This window comes from Hyaena hyaena, unplaced genomic scaffold (genome assembly GCF_003009895.1).
Source record: "Hyaena hyaena isolate Hyena2069 unplaced genomic scaffold, ASM300989v1 scaffold_341, whole genome shotgun sequence".
Taxonomy (NCBI): domain Eukaryota; kingdom Metazoa; phylum Chordata; class Mammalia; order Carnivora; family Hyaenidae; genus Hyaena; species Hyaena hyaena.
The window spans coordinates 1,450,333-1,476,021 of record NW_024080973.1 but is presented as its reverse complement, the minus strand read 5'-3'; the positions used below and the strand labels follow the sequence as shown (position 1 = coordinate 1,476,021).

The 25,689-nt window shown below is 41.6% G+C and overlaps 1 protein-coding gene across 1 annotated transcript in view; it reads left to right on the top strand.

The window, feature by feature from the left end:
- PGM5 (phosphoglucomutase 5) overlaps positions 1 to 25,689 on the top strand; it is a 193,063-nt gene that overhangs the window by 32,376 nt on the left and 134,998 nt on the right. Inside the window, exons 5-6 of the mRNA XM_039249521.1 lie at positions 2,268 to 2,458; positions 3,068 to 3,222. Coding sequence (XP_039105452.1) covers positions 2,268 to 2,458; positions 3,068 to 3,222 — 346 coding nt within the window. The remainder of the gene's footprint in view (positions 1 to 2,267; positions 2,459 to 3,067; positions 3,223 to 25,689) is intronic.

The following is a 25,689-nucleotide window of genomic DNA, read 5'->3' as shown; positions in this document are numbered from 1 at the left end:
TAAAAAAATAGTGGCCTATTCATGTTTCATGAATGACTTACTTTTTAAATGGCAGGTTTACTGAGGTTTAACTTATATGCTGTAGAACTGACATCTTGTAGGCATTCAGTTCGATGAAGTCTGACAAGAATATATAGTCATCTAACGACTCTGACAATCAAGATATAGAGTATTTCCCTCACTCCAGCAAATTCCCTCGTGGCCCTTTGTAATCATACCCCTTATCCTAACCCATAGCTCCTGGCAATCACTCATCTGCTCTTGCGCCCATAATTGAGCCTTTTCCAGAAAGCCACGTAAATGGAAGCACAAAATACATACCCCTTTACTTTTGGCTTCTTTCACTCACATAAAGTTTTAGAGGTGGGTTCATGGTGTTGTGTGTATCAGCAGTGCTACCCCTTGTTACCACCGGGTACTGTTCCATTGCACAGATGAATCACAGTGTGTTTACTTGTTCACCAGTGGACATGGTTAGGATTACTTCTAGGTTTTGGCTATTACAAAGTTGCCATAAACACTTGGGAGCCCGTCTTTATGCATTACTTGATCTCATTTGTCTTAGATCTGAGATTTCCGAGTCATAGGACAAGTGCATATTTCGCTTTGTAAGAAGCTGCCGAGCTGCTCTCCACAGAGGCTGTGCCATTTGCACCACCAGCAGCATATGGGGGCTTCAGTTTTTCTGTGTCCCCACTTCGTATTCTCAGTCCTTTCAATTTTCACCATTCTATCGTATCTTGTTGATCAATATTAAAATATTGCTGGTATATATTTAAAAATTTTTCTTCTCCCTGTATAGTTTCTGTTTCCTCCAGGTTGCTCTTTACTCTTTGTGTTTTGGCCTCATGTTAATTGCATTTATCAAAAGTTTGGTGGTCCTTGGCTGTCTGGTGTGTTTAAGAATGAGGCACTACAATTTTTATTGGGAGATCTGAGCTCTTGTGTGGAGCTCATCCTCTGTGGGCTTTACTGTAAGGTCATTTGTGGGGGCTGTTTTGTTCTTTCTTATTGGGCCAGTCATATTCCCTAGACAAGGATCTTTCAGGTTCTTACCCTAGCATTATCTGCCCTAGAGGGAATACAGCTTCTCTTTCTAAATAGTTTGAGCAATATACCTGGTTTTGAGCCTCATTGCCTAGCTTGTACTATATGCCGCTCTCTGAATCAGTCACTGTGGATGGAGGACATTGGGTGACCGAGGTCACCTTCCCAGCTTTGGCGGAAGTGGAATTTAGCCATATCAAGATTGTAAGAACTAAGACGGGGAAAGGATTGGTTCTCCAACAGAAACCTAAAATGCAAACTCAAAGGATGTTCACTGTTTGAGATTTGTGTCATATTAGTGGAAAATAAAGGGGAAGCAATGCTTCACTCAACAGGATTGCATGCTGGTCCCCAAATGTGCTGTATGTTCTATCTCAGGCTCTATTTCCTTGTTCATAATGTCATTTCCATTTGGATGACATCCCCACATCCCTTCTCTATCAAATCTGTATTCTTTCTTCAAGTCTTCCCAGAAATGCCACCTCCTTCTCGAAACCTCACCGGTGGTTGTTTCTTCTCCTAAGCTGTTAGATCTAATTATTTCATAAATATACATTGAATAGCACCCACCTTACCACTGTAGTCACTTACCTGTACATTTCACTCATCCCACCACCGGTTTAAGAGCCCAGTAATGTAGGGACCCTGTGCTTTGCATCCCTTGAGTATGATGCCTTCCATTCTCAATGTGGGGATTCCACATTAGGTGCTCCATAAATGTGTGTCGAACTGGAAAACACCAATCCTTAGCACTTATCTTGTAAAATATGCTTCGTTTTATAAGCTTTAGTGGTTTACAGTGTCTCATTATATACTTGGCAGAATTAAAGTGATTGCAAAGACCGAGAACGTTGCTGGAGCCTTTTAGTGCCTTTGCATATATTTAGCTAAAGTTTTCAATTCATAAAAAGCTACACACAATGGACTATTACTAAGCGGTTGATTTCTTTTTGGCAAGATATTAGAAAAGTTTTGAAGGAAAATGTTATGTAACTGGGTTATTGGATGCATCAATATGCCCAGCATAGTCACTGGCACATATTAGGTGTTCAGTGAATGGTAGCTGACGTAAGTATTACTCTGTACTGTGTCTTGAAAAAGCTTGAAGAATTTCTTTATTATTTTTCTGTGCTATTAAATTGCCTTTCTTGTTCTAAGCAGGATAGAATACCCTTGAGGGTTTCTGCAAAGATTTCATATTGCTGTGTATCTCTTTTTAGTTATGGGGCCCTATGTGAGAAAAGTCCTATGTGATGAGCTGGGAGCCCCCGCCAATTCTGCGATAAACTGTGTTCCGCTGGAAGATTTTGGCGGGCAGCATCCTGACCCAAACCTGACATATGCAACGACCCTTCTAGAAGCTATGAAGGGAGGGGAATATGGATTTGGAGCTGCATTTGATGCTGATGGGGTAAGTAGGAAAGTTTTCTGCCTGTGGACCCTTTACCCGTATAATAAGACAACTATGGAAAGCCAGAGAATTCACGGAGCTGGCTGATGTTTAGGGCACTTGAACCCTACCTGGTTCAGAGAGCTCTGCATCTGCTCTTCTTTTTAATGGCTCTTCTGTATCACAATTAAATAGCTTTTCCTTTTCTTAGTTCTAGGTTAGCAGTATGTTATAAAAGGATTATTTCCTTAAAAAAATGTTCATGCAGTAAATCTGTATTTATGGTTGGTTTTGTTGAAAGCACCGTGTTAAGGAACCAGCTGTTTCAGCAATAATTCTTGTTCTCTGTTATGTTTGGGGGAAAGTATGAAATAAAATACACGGGAACTATTGAAGCTCAAGGTAGTCATCCACATTTCAACAGGTTGAACATATTCCTAGCTCTGTCAAGATCATGGGCCTTACAGTACTCAAGAGTTAAAAGGTTTCCCATGCCCCCTTTGGCCTCATTCAAGTGGTTTTAGGTTGTTTAAATACAGGCTGGCAGTAAGGTAGCTTGTGACGGTGACAGGAATGGGCTGCGAGCACCAGATGCCTCTGTCTGATCGTTTCACACATTCTTTCTGACAGGACCGTTATATGATCCTAGGCCAAAATGGCTTCTTCGTAAGCCCTTCTGACTCCCTGGCCATCATTGCCGCCAACCTCTCTTGCATTCCGTATTTCCGGCAGATGGGCGTTCGAGGGTTTGGGAGGAGTATGCCCACCAGCACGGCCCTGGACAGGTAAGCAAGGATGGCACCGTGAAAAAAGTCATGGTAGGCTTCTGATGTCGGGGTCCCCTTTGTTCGTAACTGTCCCTCACCCTCCCCTCCACCAGCGGGAATTGTTGGAAGTGTGAGAACTTAAGAGATGCGTATAGCATACTTAGTAGGGGCATGAGCCATCAGGTGGCCTGAACTCGATTCCTGGTTCTGCCACTCTTAGCTGCGGGAAGTTGAGAGAGGTATTTGATCTCCGTGCCTCATTCTTTCTTGTCCATCTTTTTTATTTGGGCAATTCTAGTAAGTGCAAAATATTGCTTCCTTTTTAAAAAAATTGAAGTATAAATAACATAGTGTTATGCCAGTTTTAGGTATACAGTATGATTCAATGATTCTATATATTACACAGTGCTCATCACAATAAGTATACTCACGATCTCCTTCACCTCTTTTACCCATCTACCTGCCCACCTGCAAACCCCAGTTTGTTCTTTATTTTTCAGAGTCTGGTTTTTTCTTGTTTCTCTCTCTTTTTTTTGTTTTGTTTCGTAAATTCCACATAGGAGTGAAATCATATGGTAATTGTTTTTCTTTGACTTATTTCACTTAGCATGACATCATATTATATTTAACAGCTGAGTAATATTCCACTTATATATATATATATATATATATATATATATATATATATACCCTTTCTTCCAGTCATCTCTGGATGTACACTTGGGTTGTTCTATATCTTGGCTATTGTAAATAATGCTGCACTGAATAAAGGGAGTGTTTTCAAATTAGTGTTTTCATTTTCTTTGAGTAAACACCCAGTTGTGGAATTACTGGACCATATGGTAGTGTGTTTTTAATTTTTTGAGAGCCCTTCATACCGTTTTCCACAGTATCTGTATCAATGTACATTCCCAGCAACAGTGCGCGAGGGTTCCTTTTGTCCACATGCTCACCAACACTTGTTATTTCTTGTCTTTCTTCTCCTAGCCATTCTGATACATGTGAAGTGACCTCTCCTTGTGGTTTTGATTCGCATTTCCCTGATGATCCGTGCAGTTGAGCGTCTTTTCGTTGTGTCTGTAGCCACCTGTCTGTCATCTTTGGAAAAATGTCTATTCAGGTCTTCTGCCCAGTCTTAATTAGATTATTTGTGGTATATATATATATATATTTTGGTGTCGAGTTGTGCCAGTTTTTTATGTATTTTGAATATTAACCCCTTATTGTATATATCGTTTGCAAATATCTTCTCTCCCGTTTAGTACGTTGCCTTTTTGTTCTGTCAGTGGTTGCCTTCACTTTTGTTTTGGTATAGTCCCAAGAGTTTATGTTTGCTTTTGTTTCTCCTGCCTGAGGAGGTGTATCCAGGACACGGTTTCATCACTGTTAGGTTCAGTACCCTCTAGAGAAACCGGTCCTATGTTGCTTACATCCTAGGAAACTTTGTACACGTTGACTCCAAGGGCAGTCCTTGTGTCAAGGCCCTGGTTGAGTCAGCAGCTCGTCGAGAAGCAGATCTTTCAGCAGAGGGAAACCAAAAGCAAGATCTGATGGGGTGGGGTGGACAGGCGTCTCTTGAACCTCACTCTGAGTCTCCAGTCTCCTTGAGTCTTTGGTATCTATTCCTGCTAGTAGCTGGTTGTTTGTGGTTCCATTTTGACGAGGGTGAAGGGGAAAGCCCTTTGTGCACGCCTCAAGTCAAAAAGATACCGCAGTACCTACAACAAAAGCCCCAAGTACACATTTATGTCCTGGGAGACTCCTGCCAAGGAGTACGTCTGTGCTTTGAAATTTTCTCTTTCCTTTTGGTTTAGATTTGCGTCATTGTAATAACTGGTGATGTTGAGCTCATTTTCATATGTTCATTGTCCATTTGTGTAATTTTTTTGTTAACGTATCTGTTCATAATATATTTGTTCAATTAAAACACTGGGTTGCTTGTTTTTTGATTTATGGAACTTCTTTATATATTCTGGATAATGTTTTTTGTCAGATATATATATTGCAAATATTTTCTCCCTACCTGTTGCTTGGCTTTTCGTATTTTTAATGGTGGCTTTTGATGAGCACAAGTTTGGATTTTTTAGAAATTGATTTATTTATATTCATGTTAATTACCATACAGTATAGCAGTGGTTTCAGGAGTAGAACCTAGTGATTTGTCACTTACATACAACACCCAGTGCTCATCCTGACAAGTACCCTTCTTGATGTCTATTACCCATTTAGCCTAGAAGTTTAAAAAAAAATTGGGGGGCGGGGCACACCTGGGTGGCTCAGTTGGTTAAGCGTCTGACTTCAGCTTAGGTCATGATCTTATGGTCTGTGAGTTTGAGCCCCACGTCGGGCTCTGTGCTGACAGCTCAGAGTCTGGAGCCTGCCTCGGATTCTGTGTCTCCCTCTCTCTGCCTCTACCCTGCTCATGTCTCTCTCTCTCTCTCAAAAATAATTTTTCAAAATGTTTATTTTTATTTTTGAAAAAGGGAGAGAGACAGAGCGTGAGCAGAGGAGGGGCAGAGAGAGAGGGAGACACAGAACCCGAAGTAGTCTCCAGGCTCTGAGCTGTCAGCACAGAGCCCACGAACTCAAACTGTGAGATCATGACCTGAGCTGAAGTTGGACGTTCAACCAACCAAGCCACGCAGGCACCTCTTAAATTTTGATGAAGTTTAGTTTATTCATACTTTCTTGTATATTTAGTATATACTTTTTGTCCTCTGTAGGAAATATTTGCTTACCTGCAGGTCAGAAAGATATCTTACGATGTCTTCTTCTAGAACCATGTGGTTTTAGTTTTCACATTTCAGTCTATGATGATTTTGAATTAATTTTCGTGTGTGATAAAAGGCAGAGGTCAAGATTTACTTCTCCCCTGTATCCAGTTGTTTCAGCCTTGTTCATTGAAAAGGAATTTTCTTTCCCCTTGGTGCCATGTTAAAAAAAAATTAGTTGACCATATCTGTTTGGGTCTGTTTCAGGATTCTTTATTTTGTCTCATTGGTCTTTTGCCTATCCTTATACCAACATTACACTTTTCAAGTAGTATTGACATCAGGTGACTCTCCCCAGTGTTTTTTCTTCTTGGCCAAATTAGAAAAATGATATAACCTTGGTCTTTTGCGTTTCTTTGCCCCTTTTAAAATCAACTTGTCAGTTCTTATGAAAGCCTCTTAGGGTTTGACTGGGAATGGGTAGAACCTATAGAATCACTTGAGAAGAATTGCATTTTAATAATATTGAAATCTCCAGTTTGCAAATGTAGCTTATCTCTCCCTTTGTTTAATATTCTTTAATTTCTTTTACATACTTTGGAGTTGAACTTCTCTTATGTATGTTTTATAGTTTCCCGTAGAGATCTCCCATGATTTTTGCTAAATTCATTTCTGAGTATTTTCTATGTTTTGATGCCGTTATAAGTGGAACAGGCTTATAAGTTTAATTTTCCAGTTGTTTGCTGCTGGTTATTAGAAATACAACTGATTTTTGTAACGCGCTTGGATTCTTCTACCAGGAAGAATGTCTCCTACCCCCATTTTACTTCTCTCCCTTAGGGGATATTGACATCTAACCCATGATGATAATCTAAACTCAGTACCTAGCAGTATCAAAGAAAAGGGTATACTCTTCCACATTTTTCCCCATTTACCTTTGCTTATATCCTTCCTTAAAAAAGGGGGGGAAACAAAAGGATTCAATAGGACTGTAGAGAACAAGGCAAAAATGGATCCATCTTTAGGCATTGAGGGCTCAGGCTCATAGAGGATCCTGATTGCTGTGTAGGTTACTTACTATTATGAGAACGTATTTAATAATAACACCTTCCACTTATACAGAATCTTATAATTTAGAAAGAACTTTCATACATTTGATGTCACTTGATCTTGGCCCACATTTCACGGGTAATTGGGGAAGCATTACTCGCACCATCGTAAAGACGTTGAACCAAGTATCAGAGAGGGTAAGAGACTTGTACAAGGTTATAGAGATAATCAGAAAGTGACCCAGGATTTGAAACTCAGCATTCTTGTTTGCAGCTGCATCTGCCCAGTAATTACTACTGGTTCACGATGGTCCCTGAGAAACTAGTTCAGAACATTGCCCAACTCGCCTGGCGGATAGCCAGCAACCTCCCAGACCCGGGCCTGGAGAGGCAGGTCTTATTCTGACAATAAAACCCATTTGTCCTCGCTTCTCTTGGACATTTCCCGGTGGTGCTTATTTCACTTTCTCCCCTCCCTCTCTTTGAAACTCTGTTTCAGTTAGAAACCAGAGGCCTTACTTAGAAATCTCACAAAGGGCCTGTTCTGATGTGTAAGTGACCATTTAAAAGGATTATTCATGCTTGCTGGTTGGGATCCAGAATTCTGTGGGGCTCTGACGTGGTGATTTGTTTTGGGTATTTGATCTGTCATGTCGCTCCCAGGTGGGTTCTCATGATGGACACTTCATGAGCTTCTTTCTTCTTAGGTAAAATAAATACAGTTCCAAACTTTTATCTTGGCCAAGGTTTGCCATATAGTTTTTTTTTTTTTTAAATGAATAAAATCATTGGAATGTGCCCATAAGTGCCAGGACCCGGAAGAATGACAGCAAAGTACTTGAGACATATGAAATGGTGCACTTGCCTAAACTCTTGGGATTCCAGAACAAGAGGAGGGCCTGGACCCTTGAAACTGATGAATTATTCAGGCCAGATTGCATTGTTCACAGATAATTGTTGTTCCCTGAGGAAAGACTTACAGTATCTCTCATTTCTACTCTTACAGTGTCCCTAAAACAAGGATTCCATTTACCCCCGGAATAATACAGTCTCGGCCCTGAAAATGGCACTCTTATTGGGTGTTTTCATTCTGAATGTGTCTGACTTGTCGTTGCGGAGGAGTCTCTGTTGCTGAAATCATTTTGGTTCAAATGATTTGCGAAGCACATTCAGAGTGTATTTGTGGCCCAAGGCCTGTCTCCACCCCATGCAGAAGTATTAAATAACCCTCAGTGTCATCATCCCTCACTAATATTTATGAAGAGCCCATCTGGGCTTGGGATGGTGCCGAATGCTGTGCAAAACAAGGCAAACACACGCAGACTTGAGCCCTTCTCATTAGAGATATTTACAACGTCACACAAAGCCAGCATCCTTGAGCACACCATGCGGGATCCGGAGCTGAAAAGTGTGTTTTGACTATAAGGGAGGCCCACCACCTATAAATGTGGTGATGCAGGGAATTAATCCTCCTTCACCTTCTATTGGCTATTAGTTCCAAATTTTTTTTTTTTGAGAGAGAGCAAGCACATGGGGGAGGGGCAGAGAGAGAGAGGGAGAGAGAGAATATTAAGCAGGCTCCAAACTCAATGTGGTGCCCACCGTGGGGCACTCACATCTGTGAGATCATGACCTGAGCCAAAATTAAGAGTTGGATGCCTAACCTACTGAGCCCCCCAACCCCCCAAGAATTATTTATAAAGGGCCTAGACATGGCCCTGTGCCTGGGCGAACTTATAGTCTGATGGAGAAGACAAGCAATAAGAAGTAAAGAAAAATATAAATACAAATGGTAACACATGCTCATGGGAAATGAACTTGGTACAGTAATAATTGGTGGGTATGGAGAATGCTGTTTAGATGGGGTGGGTAGGCAAGAACTCTTCTGACAGAGACCAAAGATCAGAAACGGGCAGCTGGACCTGGCTATGATGCTGGGATTAGAAACAGCCCATGATAACTTGTGAAAATGCTGGTTTTTCAGGAGGTAGTCTACAGATATTTGTTGCTGATCCCCAAACTGAAATATGTACTGTAGCTTTATCTTGAACATACTCAGAGGCTTGTTGCAATCCAGACAGTGTTAATCTGGAAAGTATGCAGTTATCTACTGATCTACAATGATCTTGGTCTTTACTGCATCCTTTAAATCTGTGTTGTTTGGTCTCTAAGATCAGTCATGATGGACCACAGTAATGGGAGAGATAGTGATCTGAGCTAATGTCTTATTATTCAGTCTTCCATACATTGTTTCTGATACAGAATGATGGCAATTATTTTGCTTCAGCAGATAAATATGTTCAAGTGTATCCTGTATTAAATTTTTTTTTAAATGGGGGAAAATCCCTTTATCATAGGAGTTATTCCTCTGGAACTCTTCGTAACTGATGTAGTCAGGGTCAAGGCAGAAAAGATATGGCATCCTTGAAGGGGGATTACTAAAGAGAATTTAATAATAGTAACTTAATCACTTAATTCAAAAGAAGTCTGGACAAAGTTAAGGAAAGAAAAAAAAATCAAGAAGAAATGAGAGGCATCCCAGGACTCAGAATAGTAGAGAGTTGTTAGTTCTCTCAGGACTGGAGAGTCAAAGGTAGGGATTAGGGTAACCATAGCCTAGTGAGGTCTGGAGTTATGGAAGGTGGGCTATCAGACAGGAACTGAACTTGTCAGAGAGGCATAAATATCCCACCTTCTCTCTTTCTCCACCCTCCAGTCTCTTGCTAATGCCTTCTCTTGACCAAAGTCAACGGGAAGCAGGAGCGCAATCTGTGGCATTTAGCCTCCAAAGCGGGGCAGAGGTCACCATGGAATGAAACGGGTCTTCCACTGGACAAATTATAAGGATGAACATGATGAATGATCAAGGACGATCAGCTCTATGTCTGGGGTCTAGAAAAGAGGGGAGAGGATGAGCTGGGGAGTTAAGCAAGTAGACATTACTACAAAGATTGGCCAGTTTGCTGGTTATACTGGTTATTCTTTATTTGCCCACTTCCACCCAACAGTCGAATTTTCCACTGCTGGTTTAAGTTTTCATATCTCATATTACTAGGGAGTTTGAATATTTCTTCAAATGCTTAAGAGATTTGAGGATTTTCTTTTTATTAATTGCCTGTTCCTGTCCTTTGCTCATTTTTATAATTGGAGTTCCTCTTTTTTATGGATTTATAGGGGGTTACTACATATTTTAGATAGTAGATCCTTGTCAATTTCAAACACTTCTAATTTTCACTTTTTTTCTTCACATAAAATTTTATTGCTGAGTTCCATATCCAGATTGCTATCAATAGATAGCTGTACCATAGACAACTCAAATTTAATGCGTAAAAATAGCAGCTTTTCTGATTTTCCTTAAAAATTGTTTTTTTTCATTTGTTTGTTTACTATCTCTGTGAATCACCTATCCCCCAAATTATAAACCTTGAAATAATTCTAGACTTCTACTTCTTCCTTATTCCCCAAATACCATTAGTCACTGAGTTCTGTCAGAAAAGTCACTTAAATATTTCTGGAACCATTCTTTCTTCTCTGTCCCTACTTGTACCTTCCTAGTTCAGGTTCTCATAATCTTCTGCTTGAACTGTTGCAAAAGCCAGTGAACTTGTGTCCGTCCCTCCAGACCTCTTCGTCTTCATTCACATCCTGGACCACCCCAAACAGAAAGCCATGCATCTCCTCCCCTTGCTTAAACTCTGTTGGTAGCCCCAAAAGACTGCCCAATGAGATCTCATCTCCAGATTCTAAAACTTGCACAATTTCTTGACTATGAACACCTCACTCCTGCCAACATGTTTTATCCCACCTCGCTAGCTGTGTTATGCTGCTTGCAGTTTCCCACATTCGATGACCTCTCACACTGCTGTGCCTTTGCACATGCTGCTGTCTTTCCTTGAAATGTGTTCCTTTTGCTCCACCCCCTCCCACTTTGTTCTTCCTTCCTTATTTTTTAAGGCATGAGTCAGCACCTTAGTAAGTCCTCTTTTGGTATTGTGTTCTCTCTACCCCAAAGCAGGGCGTGGAACTTCATAGATCACTTTATCACAATTGTCACAGGCATAGAAAACACATACTTGGGGCGCCTAGGTGGCTCAGTCAGTTAAGCGCCCGACTTCGGCTCAGGTCATGATCTCACGGTTCGTGGGTTCGAGCCCCGCTTCGGGCTCTGTGCTGACTGCCAGCTCAGAGCCTGGAGCCTTCTTTGGATTCTGTGTCTCCCTCTCTCTCTGACCCTCCCCTACTCACGCTGTCTCTCTCTCTCTCTTTCAGAAATAAATAAAACATAAAAAAAAAAAAACTAAAAAAAAAAAAAAAGAAAACACATACTTGTCTGTTTCCTGACATCCAGTGAGTCCCCTGAAGGGCAAAAATGTCATCCAGTGCCCGGCACAGAATAGTTCTCAGTAAACACTTCTTAAATGAATGAGTTTCTTTCCCTTTTGGATACCTTTTATTTGGGAGAGAAAATAACCCGAACTCCACAGATGTAATCACATAATTCTCAAAGTTAAGTACTGGGAGCTACCAACACACTTCTTTCAACTTTTGTACAAGATAAATTTGTTGATGCTATCACCTGGTGTCACAGGGAAGTGTATCTGAATGATAAGAAGAAAATAAATGATGTATAATTACACAGTCTTCTTTGGGTGTAATAAAACTGTGCCTGATTTATGGTTTTCATTTACATTTAGGTAAATTTGGGGTGAGTTAGATTTTTAGTAATGATATAAGGGTATTGATTACAATTTCATCAAGGTGAGATAAAAGGAAGCCACCACATAGCATTTATTTCCTATGCACTAATTAAGAACTCGCCACAGCCCAAATTAAGCTCAGGATTATTTATTTCTTGCCCTAGTGAGTAGGATGAAAAGTGGATTTCTTCCTAGGACATTTAGAGGATGCCTAATATTACCTTCCTCTATGCTTTTTTGTTCACTTACTGGAAAGGAGGCTGACAATGATTGAAACCTGTTTTTTGGTGTTTCTATGAGTTGATGTCTGGAAAGCACATGATGACATGCCTACATTTAGTAGACAGCATTTACAAATTGATTGGCCAAAGGGAGAGGAATACATTGTTAACAGTTTAAGACTGGAAGCAGCGAGAGCTTTGGAGATGTTGGATAAACCATCTTTTGTTCCGTTGTTCAGAGCCATCTTTGGTTTTTGCTATTTGAGTTGGTGACAAAAACAATTTTGAGCCTGAGTCATCATCGCCCTCCCGTGTGAACTGAAAGACAAGTCATTTTTAGAAGTCGGCTCTCTCTTGCTACACTTGCAAGGACTCTCTGCCATTCTTTGGCTCCATCTCTAGAAAAGCATGGTCATTGCCGAGGGTCATTGCCAAGGCGTTGTGCCTTCAGCCCTTCCACTTGCTTGGTTCTCTTTTTTTTTTTTTTTTTTTTAATATTTTTTATTTATTTCTAGGAGAGAGAGACAGAGACAGCATGAGCAGGGGAGGGTCAGAGAGAGAGGGAGTCACAGACTCTGAAACAGGCTCCAGGCTCTGAGCTGGCAGTCACCACAGAGCCCGACGCGGGGCTCGAGCCCACGAACCGCGAGATCATGACCCAAGCGAAAGTCGGACGCTTAACCGACTAAGCCACCCAGGCGCCCCTGCTTGGTTCTCTTTGGCTGTTGGCAGGTCACTTTGACCACGGGTGGACTCAGCTAGTATTGAAAGAAGCCCCTGTTGAGACTGGCTGGGTGGCTGGGGGTTAAAGACCATTTTCGGCAGGGATTTCACTGCTGTCTGGTCTGGAGCCTACTGCTAAGGGCCATGCAGTTGCTTTGCAAGGGGGGATGATTGAATTCATGGCCTACCTTTATTTATAGTCTCAATTTTGGTTTTTGGAAGGTCCCTGTGGTTAAATAACCTCCTTCCGTGTTTTTCCTTGTGACTTAAAATATGTATACAACTTTAAAATCAGTCCCATTCATTTCTACAAAGAGGCATGAAGTAACTATATATCTTAATCATGGTAGTTGTTATACCTATATCATTATACAGCTATCTATATGTCAAAGGTCTTGGAACTATAAACTAACATTGATGGATTTTATTTTGTGTAAATTATACCATGATAAAATTGATTAAAAAATACTCAAACCCTGTTTATTTAAAAACAAAACAAAGCACTTCTCTTGGGTCTTCCTTTACAACTGGGGTCAGAGATCAACTCTACTCCTCAGCATCGAGGCTGGTGTTTACCAGCCTGGCCAGGTTCAGGTGATTCAATGGCTTTGGGAATCTCTGTTCACTGCTTTTCTCTCTGTGGCAAGCCAGAATATCAGTATACTCTCTGCACTTCTTGTCTTCTTTGGAAAAGACTTAACTTAAACGTTTAGAGTTGGAGGCTCTAAGATTTTAAGGTCATTGGTGAACTTTATTGGCATAAAATATTTAAGGAAGATGGGATAGCCCAGCTTCATCCCAAGTCATATGCTTTACCAGTCTTCACTGCTTCTTTCTTGATGGGTGATGTTTGGCAAGTAGCTTAACCTCTCAACATGTCATTTTTCCTATAAGCCACAGAAGCCTGGCAGTTGGCAATGAATTTGCATGATGGGGGATAATGATACATCACCCTAGGCCTTAGGGTTCTTGTGCAGTAAAAGCGCATGCACTTTTCATATGGGCTTTATATTTTGCAATGGATTTTGTAACTCTAACAACAACAGCAAAAAATACAAAAAGTTTTAAAACAGATTTAAACCCCTAACCTCATAGGGTAGTATTAGGCTGGACCAGTCAGAATACTACTTAAATGATGGCTAGTTATCATCAGTTTTACTTTACCCATCAGGCTGAAGGAACAGTAGTATCCAAGAAAGATATGCAGGGTGAATCAAGCAGTTGCCCAAATATTTTGCCAGCTCAGCAAAGAGTAAGAGGATAGATGCATTTTTATTTACAGTGAAATCTACTTCAGTATTTAGTTCAGTTTTCACCAGATCCTCAGAAGTATTTTTCAGGTGCTGTTATTGACATTTTACTTACAGGAGAAATAAACATGTTGAAAAGTTAAGCTACTTGCCCGACGTCACTCGTCAAGAAAGAAGCAGGGAAGACTGGTACCAGACTGTCTCATTTCAAATCTCATAATTTCTTTACTGATCTTTATTGTTGACAGCAGGAAGGGTTCTGATTGTATCTCGAGTGTAAGTCATTTGTGCCGGTTAGGGTGTGTGTGGCTGGGGGCGGGGTACCTGTGTTGCCCAAAAAGTAGTAGATGACTTCAACAAGCATAGTCAATTTCAACCCCCAGCTGTCTTGTAATTTTGACCTTGAACATCACAACTGTTTAGTAAAGTTCTGGAAGAAGCAATCCCTGGCTTTAACTTAAGACTTCCAGGAAAATGTTGACTGGAGTTCAAGGTAAGGTTTGAATTATATAATCTTGCCTCGGGATCGGCTGGAAGTAGTAAGATCGGCAGTGGCCACACGAAAAGACATTAATCAGGTTTCAGCAGCTTTTCTCTGTTACATTCTCTATAAAGTGGGTTAAGTAGATACAGTTCCTTCTCTCTACGAGTTTTGATCTCAAACAGACAACACCGATGACCAGAAACATAAAATATACCCGCTAGGTATAATGGGCTCTTTTAGTAAATAACGTGTCAGGAGTTGGGTATAAGATGTCTGTGCTTAGAAAAAAAACAAGAAAAGAAATCTTGTTAGCCCCTGTCTATGTGCCCCATACAGGTGAGGGTAGCATCCAGATCTGGGTATCCATTCAGCTTGCCTCTGATCAGGTTTCCGCCCAAGGTTTAAATTTGTCATTTGGAATTCTGAGTTCTTTTAGAGTCCTCGATTGCATCAGTGGTTTATATTCTAGCGTGCAGGAAAACTCTTTGATGAATTGCTGCTTGTATTTAAGAATGCAAGATCTGTATCCAGGACTCACAGAGAGATTATATCAGTTGGGATCTTTGTGCTGCAAATGAGAGAAAAACTAGCTGAAATGGGACCTAAGTAATAAAGGGAATGTGTTGGCCCACATAGTTAGATTAGAGGTGGCCGCAGGTGAACCTCACTCCAGCAGCTCAGATGATACATCCAGCCGACCTGGATATTGCTGTCCGCTCTGCCTGAGAAGGGAGCGCTCTCATCCCCAGGCTCCTTACCTTTGGCTCTCCAGGCTTGCCTTTCAGGGGAGCAAATATCCGTGGGATTGCAGACCTCAGGCTCTGACACAACCTTGTCTATGAGGATGAAGTTTTTTTTGTTTTTTCCTGTCTCTGAGACCGAGCTTTTCTAGAAAGGAACACCCAAAAACGTCTTCTTGAATCTTGACTTTGTTTGGGTTTTGTACCATCTCTGACCCTTTGACACACGAAGACCCTGAGGGGCAGGATCGTCCTCAAGTCTTAAGACCCTTCCCCTTATTAGGTGGGAGCTGGGAGGACCATCATTCTTTCCCAAAGCGAATGACCGAGAACGGGTGCAGATGATCTCCACAGCAAAACCTTTCTTTTCTCCTTCCAGAAAGGAATAGTAACTGCAGCAACTTGAAATCTGTTAGATGCAGAGAGGTGCCAGGTAGTGAGAGGGCATTGGAGTGTGGGTCTGGAAGGAGAGCTCCGGGCCTGGCTAAGAACTCAAGGTGCCCTTCTTGTTACCCCTCATATCCTGTCCATCCTTTGCTGCTTACCAGTAACTACAATGGCACTGGAATTTGAATGGCGGTGCCTGCCTATGATCCTTGCATACTACGCGCATGGACTCATCTGTCCTTCTTTCTCATCCTCTCCTCTCCCCTCCCTGTCCGTCCCCTTCCCTTCCTTTCATTACCTTCCTTCCCCCCTCCTTCCTTCCCCTCTTCTTCCTCCCTCCCTCCACCTCTCTTGACCTCTCCCTCTTTCCTTCTTTTCTGACTTCCTCTCTCCGTCCCTTTGTTTTTCTTCCTCCGTCTCCTCCCTCTCTCTTTACCTACCATTTACTCTGCCATTTTTCAAACATCTTTTTAGTACCTGCTGCATACCAGGCACACTGCTGGGTTCTGGAAATCACTGATGGATTTCATCTTCTCTTTTACCTCCTTTTATTCTCTGCCAAACTTCAAACAAACAAAATTTGGAAATCTTCTCTGTGTAAAGTATTCTCCTGACTCTATTCTGATGTTAATGATAGATTTGGAGAGTTTTCAAATCATTGACGATGACATATCCTACAGATTGTCTTACACAGATTCCACTACCTATATTTAGGAATAGGAAGGAGAGAAAGAACATAAGTTAAGAAGTGCAAACGTGTGTGCCTGCCAGTGTATTCAAATGAGCTTATGCACTAAATGGGACATCATACTTTCTGACTTGGATTTGCCTCTACATTCAGGCTTATCCAAGTTTGAATTCTGACTCCTCTACTCTGGCTGGGACCTTCAACTGGTTCCCTAATCAGGGTCTCCTCTGTTCATTGACAGTGTAAGAGCACCTCCATCACTGCGGATTAAATGAGGTAATATATGGACAGTGCTCAGACCAGTGCCAGGCTACTGTAAGAGCTCCATGAATGTGAACTATAATTAACACAGTGATAGAATTTTATATGTAACAAACTCAAGAGTGAACAGTGGCGTCTGTGGTGCCTGGCTGGCTCAGCCAGTTAAGCATGCAACTTCAGCTCAGATTGTGATCTCATAGCTCGTGGGTTCAACCCTCATGTTGGGCTGTGGGTACCCAGCTTGGAGCCTGGAGCCTGTTTCCGATTCTGTGTCTCTGTCTCTCTCTCCTCCTCTGCTCATGCTCTGTGTCTTTCTCTCAAAAATAAATAAATATTAAAAAAAAAAAAGAATGAAAGTGAAGCCGAATGACTAGCCTCCAATTCTTCTACTAAGGAAGTGGGACTGAACCTTGATCATTGGCTGCATTTAGATCCTATATCTCCCATATAGATAATAGTAATTGGGTAGTGCTCCTTGCTGTGGGTCTCTCACACTTCACAGTCCAACAAAGCTTTTAGAAAACTGCTGTGTGGCTCTCAAGTCTCTGTATTTGGCAGGTTCTCAGATTACTTTGTAAGTAATGACTGTTAATTTTCTTTCTTTTTTTTTTTAAAGATTTTATTTTAAGTGATCTCTGCACCCAACATGGGGCTTGAACTCACAACTCCAAGATCAAGAGTCACATGCTTCACTGACTGAGACAGCCAGGTGCCCCTAGTGATTGTTAATTTTCTTTTGCTCTTTTTTACATGTGTATGGATCAATTAGGGATCTAGATTAGACCCATTGCTTTTTGATCTTCTGCCTTTTCATTAGCCTCCCTTATTTCCTCTTCCATTTCTTTGTTGACCCACTGCCTCTTCAGCAGCATGTTGTTTAGCCTACACATGTTTGTGTTTTCTCCTATTTATTTTCTTGGTGGTTGATTTCTAGTCTCATACTGTTGTGGTCAGAAAAGATCCATGATATAATTTCAGTTTTCTTAAACTTATTGAGACTTGTTTTGTGGCCTATCATGTGATCTATCCTGGAGAATTTTCCATGGGCACTTGAAAAAAATATATGTTCTGTTGTTTCTGGATGGAATGTTCTGTATATATCTGTTAAGTCCATGTGGTCTAAAGTGTCAAAGACATTGTTTTCTTATTGATTTTCTGCATAGATGATACGTCCATTGAGTAAATAGGGTGTTAAATTCTCCTACTATTATTGTATTACTCTCAGTTTCTCCCTATATGTCTGTTGTACCTGCTTTATGTATTTAGGCGCTCCAATGTTGAGTGCATAGGTGTTTACAATTGTTATATCCTCTTGTTGGATTGATGCCTTTATCATTATGCAGTGCCCTTCTTGGTCTCTTCTGACAATCTTTGTTTTAAAGTCTGTTTTGTCTGATATACGTGTTGTAACCTCGGCTTTTTTCTGCTTCTGTTTGCATGGAACATCTTTTTTTCACCCTTTCACGTTCAATGTGTGTGTCTTCATGTCTGGTACATCTGAAGGTCTCTTTTAGATGGCTTATTATCATTCTTCAAAGTTGTTACAAAATGGAAGGTCTTTGTTCACTCTATCAAGTGCTTCTTTAGAACACATATTGGGGGACGCCTGGGTGGCTCAGTCAGTTAAGCGTCTGACTTCGGCTTAGGTCATGATCTTACAGTTTGTGGGTTTGAGCCCTGCATAAGGCTCTGTGCTGACAGCCAGCTCAGAGCCTGGAGCCTGCTTCGGATTCTGTGTCTCCCTCTTTCTTTGCCCCTCCCCTGTTCATGCTCTGTCTCTCTCAAAAATAAACATAAAAAATTAAAAAAAAAAAAAAGAACACATATTGGACCCTGGAAGCCTTATTTTTCTGGGAAAATTGTCTTTCTGGGAAAACAGAGTTTCTTTTTCTATCTTTTCCTTTCTTTCTTTCTTTCTTTCTTTCCTTCTTTCTACTTATTTATTCAGGGCATTCTGGGTGACTCAGTTGGTTTAGCGCTGATATTGGCTCAGGTCATGATCTTGCGGTTTGTGAGTTTGAGCCCCACATCAGGCTCTGTGCTGACAGCTCAGAGCGGAGCCTGCTTCGGATCCGATCTCTCTCTCTCTCTCTGCCCCTCCTCTACTTTATGCTCTGTCTCTCTCTCTCTCTCTGTCTCTGTCTCTCTATCAAAAATAAAATATTTATTTGTTTATTTTTAAAGTTTATTTATTTTGAGAGAAAGAAAGAGTGAGTGAGCCAGCAGCAGGAGGAGGGGAGAGAGAGGGGAGCAGAGGATCTGAGGTGGGCTCCACACTGACAGTGGAGAGCCTGATATGGGGTCAAAATCCTAAACTGTGATCGTGACCCGAACTAAAGTTGGATGCTTAACCAACTGAGCCACCCAGGCACCCCTGTTTATTTACTTTTAAGTAGGCTTCATGCCCAGTGTGGAGCCCATTGCAGGGCTTGAACTTATGACCTTGAACTCAAAGCCTGAGCTGAAATCAAGAGTCTGAAGCTTAACCCACTGAGCCATCCAGGTGCCCCTCTTTCCCTTCTTTTAAAACACACCTCTGTCTGTCTGTATCCTGGCCAAGACCATTAAACCCCCATACAGAGCTCAAACTTTTTTTCTTTATGACTAATTCTGATGATAGGATTTTGATTATTCGTTGTATACACGTCCCATTAAAAGATACAGTATGATTTGTGTACATATTGTAAGTGCTTGTCCAATTTATAATCTGTTCAGTAATTCAGTCAAAAACTAAAAAAATTGAAATAAGAGACACCATGACCAAAGGAATCGCCCTGTGATATACCCATGCATGGGGATAAGCAAATAGAGGGGAGATTCACAAAAATGGCTTTTTTAAAATTATTATTAACTTAACACCAGTGATTTCCTTTAAAAGTTTGTTAAATATTTATTTATTTATTTTTAAATGCTTATTTAGTTTTGAGAGACAGAGCTTGAGAGGGGGAGGGCCAGAGAGAGAGGGAACCATAGAATCTGAAGTAGCCTCCAGGCTCCAAGCTGCCAGCACAGAGCCTGATGTGGGGCTTGAACCCACGAACCATGAGATCATGACCTGAGGTGAAGTTGGAAGCTTAACCGACTGAGCCACCCAGGTGCCCCTATTTATTTATGAGAGAGAGAGACAGACAGACAGACAGACAGAGTGTGAGTGGAGGAGAGGGCAGAAAGAGAAACACATACACACAGAATCTGAATCAGGCTCCAGACTCTGAGCTGTTGAGCCCCACAGAGCCTGATGTGGGGCTCAAACAAACAGTGAAATCATGACCTGAGCTGAAGCCGACATCCAACCAACTGAGCCCCCAGGCGCCCCCCAGTGATTCCCTTTTTAAACAGCATTCAATCCCAATTTATATTTGTAATGGTCATTTCCTGTTTTTATAGTGACTTTTTAAAAAGTCAAACGCTCTTCTATAGTCCCTTTATTTGCAAAGCCACTAACTATTTCCTCCGGTATACTAGGAAGAGGCTTGAGACAAGGAAGAGCAGATGTTCCTCCCCAAATGGGGTTTGTTTACATGAATTTTCTCATAGCAGGTAGGTGCCAGGAGAGATTTGAGAAGGAGGGCTGATTTGGACAAGGCCATTGGGTTTGTGGAGGAATCGTCCATCTGAGGGCCACCTTCAGAGACCAGAGGCTGGGTTGTGGTTCTGGGTGAGCATGACATTCAGTCAGGGTGGGGCTGACCAGAGAGAGAGAGCTTATGGAGGCATGGTAGAAAAAACAAAACAAAAACAAAAACAGAAAAAGAGATGTAAAGACGTGAACATGGGGTACATCGGACTTGACCACTGATTCTCATCACTCCTCGAAGCCTGGCTCTCTCTGTCTAGAAAGGAAATGGTCAGGACTGGTATAGAGGCTCCTCCCCGTACAGCTTCCAGCTCATTGCTCTGCCTCCCTTGGGGATAGCCCTTGCTTTCATGCTATAGGATAGTAGCAGCTCTAACCACCATGTTTGCATGTTAGACAGCTACTGGAGCAAAGGATAAAGAAGGGTGAAGGGAAGAGGAAAGATAGATACACCATCTGTCGTTCAAAGAGGTTCACAGAAGCGGACACTTGATACTTTTGCTTATATCCTGCTGGCCAGAACTTAAATTATATGCCTGCCCCTAGCTGCAAGGGAAGCTGGGAAATGGAGACTTCATTCTGAATGGTCAAGGTGTGCATCACAAAATCAAGAGTTTTCTTAAGAAAGAGGAGAATGGTTGTAGAGGAACAACTAGCAGACTCCGCCATAGGTTTAGGTGATGTTTTAAACATTGTGTGGAATATTTTGGTCTTTGCAGATATAAAATATGGTTTTCTCTAATATCTGACATGCTGAAATCTTTTGTCGTTGTTTCTCTGGACTAAAGAACGCAGGATGATGACATAAACTATGGCAATGATGATCTTAACGATGAGGAGGAGGAGGAGGAGCCACCAGAGAAAAGATAGATCTAGTAACTCAGAACCTAGTGTGAAAAGTATTTTTTCTCCCAATTTACAAATAAGCAAATTGTTACTCATAGTTGTAGACACCCACTGACATAACACCAGTCTTTACCTATGGAGTTATGATCTGGCCACAAAGATTGGGAAGAAAGCAAGGTGACTTTTAGTTGCAAGGAACAGCAAACTGAACTCCAAATGGCATATATAGTAAGGGAAAAGTGTATCTCACCCTTCTAGACATCTAGAAAGGGGTAATTTCTAGACAGTCTGATTCACTGACTGCACATCATCGGCAAGGAGCAGGGTTCTCTTGTCCTCAATGTGGTCTTTATCCTGATGAGCTTTCCTCATGGGAAGACTCCAGCAATTCTGGCTACTTGCCTCACACATGACATAGTCTGATGGAAGAAGAGGGACTGCCCTTTATTTATGTGTCTTTTTAAAGTCAAAAAAATCTTTTCCATGAAGCTGTCCAGTCAGTAGAGTGTTTATTCTGCTCTACGGTGACTTCATCTTCACTGAGTATAAATGATAAAATCATAGTCCTATTAATGAGGAAATCAGTGTGAATGACTTTGGGACTTTGGCAACTGTCAGTACCTGCTAATTCATCTAAATTATTTGCCCACTGTGAAAGAACATTCTAGAATTATGGATGATTCCCTGAAGATGCTGCTGACATCAGTGATGTTACTTGCTTATTCTAGTTTTTCACTTACTCATCGATCAGCATTTATGGAATACCTTTTCTGGGTCAGGTTGTCTTCTAAGTGAATATAATTCATGCTTCCCTTAAAAACTTTTATGATTTAGTGAGAAAGACTAATATCCTGAGTAACACAGTACAGTGTGAGGAATGACATAATTTGGGCCATGAGAATACCGAGAGGGAAGCATTTACGTTGGTCTGGATCGGGATCCGTACTTGTGACTGTAATAGAATTTTTATTGTCTTAAGTTATTAGTGTTACTCATCGGAAGCCCTCAAATGAGCTCCCTGAGAACAGGGACACATTTTATTCTTTACCTCTGTTTTTCAAACTTGAGTATAATCCTTTGACCATGGCGGTTCAGTGGAACAAGCAGGGATGAGTCAGGTCAGGAAAAGAGAAAACTTTCTGGAGCAAACGATCCATTGAGAGCAAGAAAGATGTTGTAGTGCGGTGGAAAAGAGCATGACGGTTCACAAGGACCTGAGTTCAAGCGTGAGACCTGCCATTACTTAGCTGTACAAATGTAGGAAAGCTATCTGACCTCTCTGTGCCTGTTTTGTCATCTGTTAAATGAAAATTAGATGACTTAACCTCATCAGGGTGTCATGCGGCTGAATTGGGAAAAATCTACATTGAGTAGTTAGCACAGAATAAGCATTCAATGAGTATTAGCTATTTTATTACTTAACAACACAGTCTACCTAATTTTTCCCTCTCTCCTCTAAATCTTCAATTTTATGGAGTTGTTTGTTGAAGAAAATGCTTTCTCTGAATCCGAAAGTCTCCGGCCACTGGAAGTGAACCTCACACAAACCATGCTTCATGGCGTCTTGATTGACAGTCTTACAGTTAACAGACACTTATAGTCTGATTCTGATGAATATCACATGCTAGCTAGTGTTTTCTACATTCTGTTTATTCCGTGTTCTCTACTTCCTAAAATAGGAAAGGGTGCACTGTTGAAGCCTTGCCACATTTTCTTTACAAGTGGCTGGCTGGGTTTTCCTTAATTGATGAGTCACCCTTTGTTGATGGGACCCATTTCCATGGGAATTTCTGGATCTTCTCAGAGCTCACTGGACCAGTGATGGTAAGGTATTTTTAAGCCAGGAGTGTCAGCAGGGTCATGGCAGCCACATGTCAGAGAGTAGATTTCCTCTAATTGGCTTTGGGGACCATTTTCTTAAGAGTTTCTTCCTTTTGTAAAACGATGTGCCATGTTCCATTTATGAGAAGAACACGGTATCCCAGAGCACGTTGAGTTATTTAGGGGTAGCTGACCTAACGAATGAAACAGTGAGGTTAGGGAGAAATCCAGTTGCCCAGAGGCCCCTGGTCTTTGTGTGGCTTGAAGAGATTGAGGATGCTGGTGTGTTCTTTGGGGAGAGATTCACAGTTTGACAGGAAACATCTGCTTTAATCTGCTCCAACATCAACACGATCGATGTGGGAGGAAGCCTGTTGTTGCTGTGTGGGTTCCATTTCTCCAGCCAGGGCTGGGCCTGGGATCAGGGCTGTTTAGACAGGCAGCACAGTATGGTCCCATTTGTCAAAATATGGACGTAACAGGCAGCATTAATTTGAGAGTATCCTGGGGCTACTTCTCTATTTAGAGGGAAATATTTTCCTTCCAGACCCATCTGGCTCTCTTTTCATTTCTCTCTTCCCCTTTTCCTGTGTGTTCTTTCTCTCTTGGCACATTTCCATTCGGGATTTCAATTATGAGTGAACACTTTTCAACCTTAACCGTACCCGCCACATCCTCTTCCTTGAGTGAGCTTGCCTTCCTGTGGAGGGTGATTCTCCCCACGGGTATCAAAATATCCGGGAAAGAAGTGTGCAAACATGTAAGCTCTCACACACTCACACTCACACTCACAAAACCTTAGCGATTGTCATCTACCCCCTGAAGGTATATCTTCCTCCTCTTCTCACCTTCAGAATCAATACGTATAATTCATTAAAAGTTCTATTACGTTAGCATTGCCGAATTGGTTTGCAGTGAAAACTGCCTGCCTCATTTTTCATTATGTGAAAGAGTAAAGTTGGTACCTGACACTTAACATTTTTGCTTCTGGAGAATTCAGGGAATCCAGAGTATACTTATTATATCAATGCATCTGTGATACTAATCACTCAAAAAATTATTACACTGCTAATCAAATGTAAATGTAGCTTCATAGTCCTGAGCCCACGGTTTCTTCACAATCCTTTCAAAACTTCTAGTGCCCATAATGTCCTAGGCATTGTGGACAGCTGACAAAGGGACACAGGTGCTGATATTTTCAACAACAACAACAACAACAACACAGTCACATTCAAATAAAATCACAGTCCTTTTGTGTCCATTCTGGTACTGATTTAACCAAAAGATATGGAAAAGGCCTTGCGTTCTATCACTGGTGCCCACTCACACCACCAGCTGAGATAAATCCAGGAGCTTGCAAGGTTTTTGTTGTTGTTGTTGTTGTTGTTGTTGTTGTTGACTATGGCACTGGGCCCAAATGAAAGTCAATGAAAAAATCTCCAGTTGGTCATTCCTCTCCTCTTCCTCCTGTTTTCCACATAATGACCTGAATGTATTTGTCTTCCGGATGTTGGCCTCATCCCATGTGGACTAACTCATTTCCTTTCTCTTTCCCACATCTTCTTCCCTGCTGAGGCTGGTGTCTGCACCGCTCTGTGCCAGGTGCTGCATACAGCATGGAGTGGAAGTCCACAAGGAAATGATGAGATACATTCTCTGCCTTAAAGATTCTCAAAGCCTATTGGGAGGTACAGATGAATCGACTGAGGATTACTGAAATATTTGATACGAGGCACATTGGTGACACAAGGAAAGAATCAACTTTGCTTAAGATTGGAGGATGCTGAGCAGAGAAGACTTCAGAGAGGAGGAGGAGGGGTTCGGAGAGTGTGTTAAAGGTTGCATAGAAGGTTTGGAGGATAGGAGCTTGTCTGGGGGACAGGAAGGAGGATTGGAAGGACATACTGGGCAGTGGGCAGCAGTCGGTAAAAGGGTGTGAGGCATAAGTTATGAAGACACATGAGAAGACTAAAAAGCTTGATGTTTTTGGAGCATTTGTTGCGAGGACTCAGGAAGGTGCACAGAAATAAACCAGTGGTCAGGAATGATATTAGAAATGTAGCCAAATGCTAGGATAAAGAAAGGCCACCATATTTTGTGCTGGGACCACATCCTGTAATGGGGAGACAGTTTTCTGGACCTCTGCCCATTCCCTGTGAAGTCTTTCTGGCTTCCTGGCCACTTGTTTGCTGGCCATTCAGGATCTAGCACTGTCTAGTGTCCGGGTGCTCCTCACATGTGAAAGCTAGGCCATGGATGGAAAACCACGGGCCAAATCAAAGTCTGAAAACCAGGGGTCCAGGGTGAGCTCTGGATAGTGTGGGATGTGCCATCAGCTCTCAGGGAGAGGAACCAAGGTGCTTTGTTCCAAGAGGCAGTGTCCAGTGAGACCTTGAACCCAAAGGCTGGCAGTGAGTATCTAACTGGGCAAAGATCTGCAAAGAATTCCGGTAGTTCAGGTAAGAGCTCTGTGATTGGAATGGGGCTCACTTGACTACAGTTGGGGGCCTTCAGAGCATGGGCAAGAACCTGGAGGAATCCCCGGGGCCACAGGAATTTGGACAGCTGAAGCCATGGCCTTGACCACAGGCAGAGAGGTCACTCTTAGGCACAGGAACCAACTTGGCTTACACACGACTCAGATTCATTTTTCCAGAAAGTTTCCTGCATTTCCATCCAATTAATTAATTGGAATGAATTGCTCCCTCCTTGGTGATGTAGAGCATTCTATTTATGCTCTTAAGTGACTTTAACATGCCTCGTTTCATAGACTTTCTGAACATTTGTCTCATCTCTTGGTTATATTGTCAAGACAGGGAATATAATTTTTTCAACTTTCTCTCTTTATTGTGCTTTAAAGAGTATTTCAGACAGAAAATACATAAATACATAGATATGTTTCTATTGAATTAAACTTAATTGAATCAATCCCATCCTCTTTTGGAGTAGAAATTGTGTTCTCTGGGATCTGGAAACTATTACAGAAGGAGTCAGTATCATTGCTAAGATTTTAAAATAACTGGCTGCCTC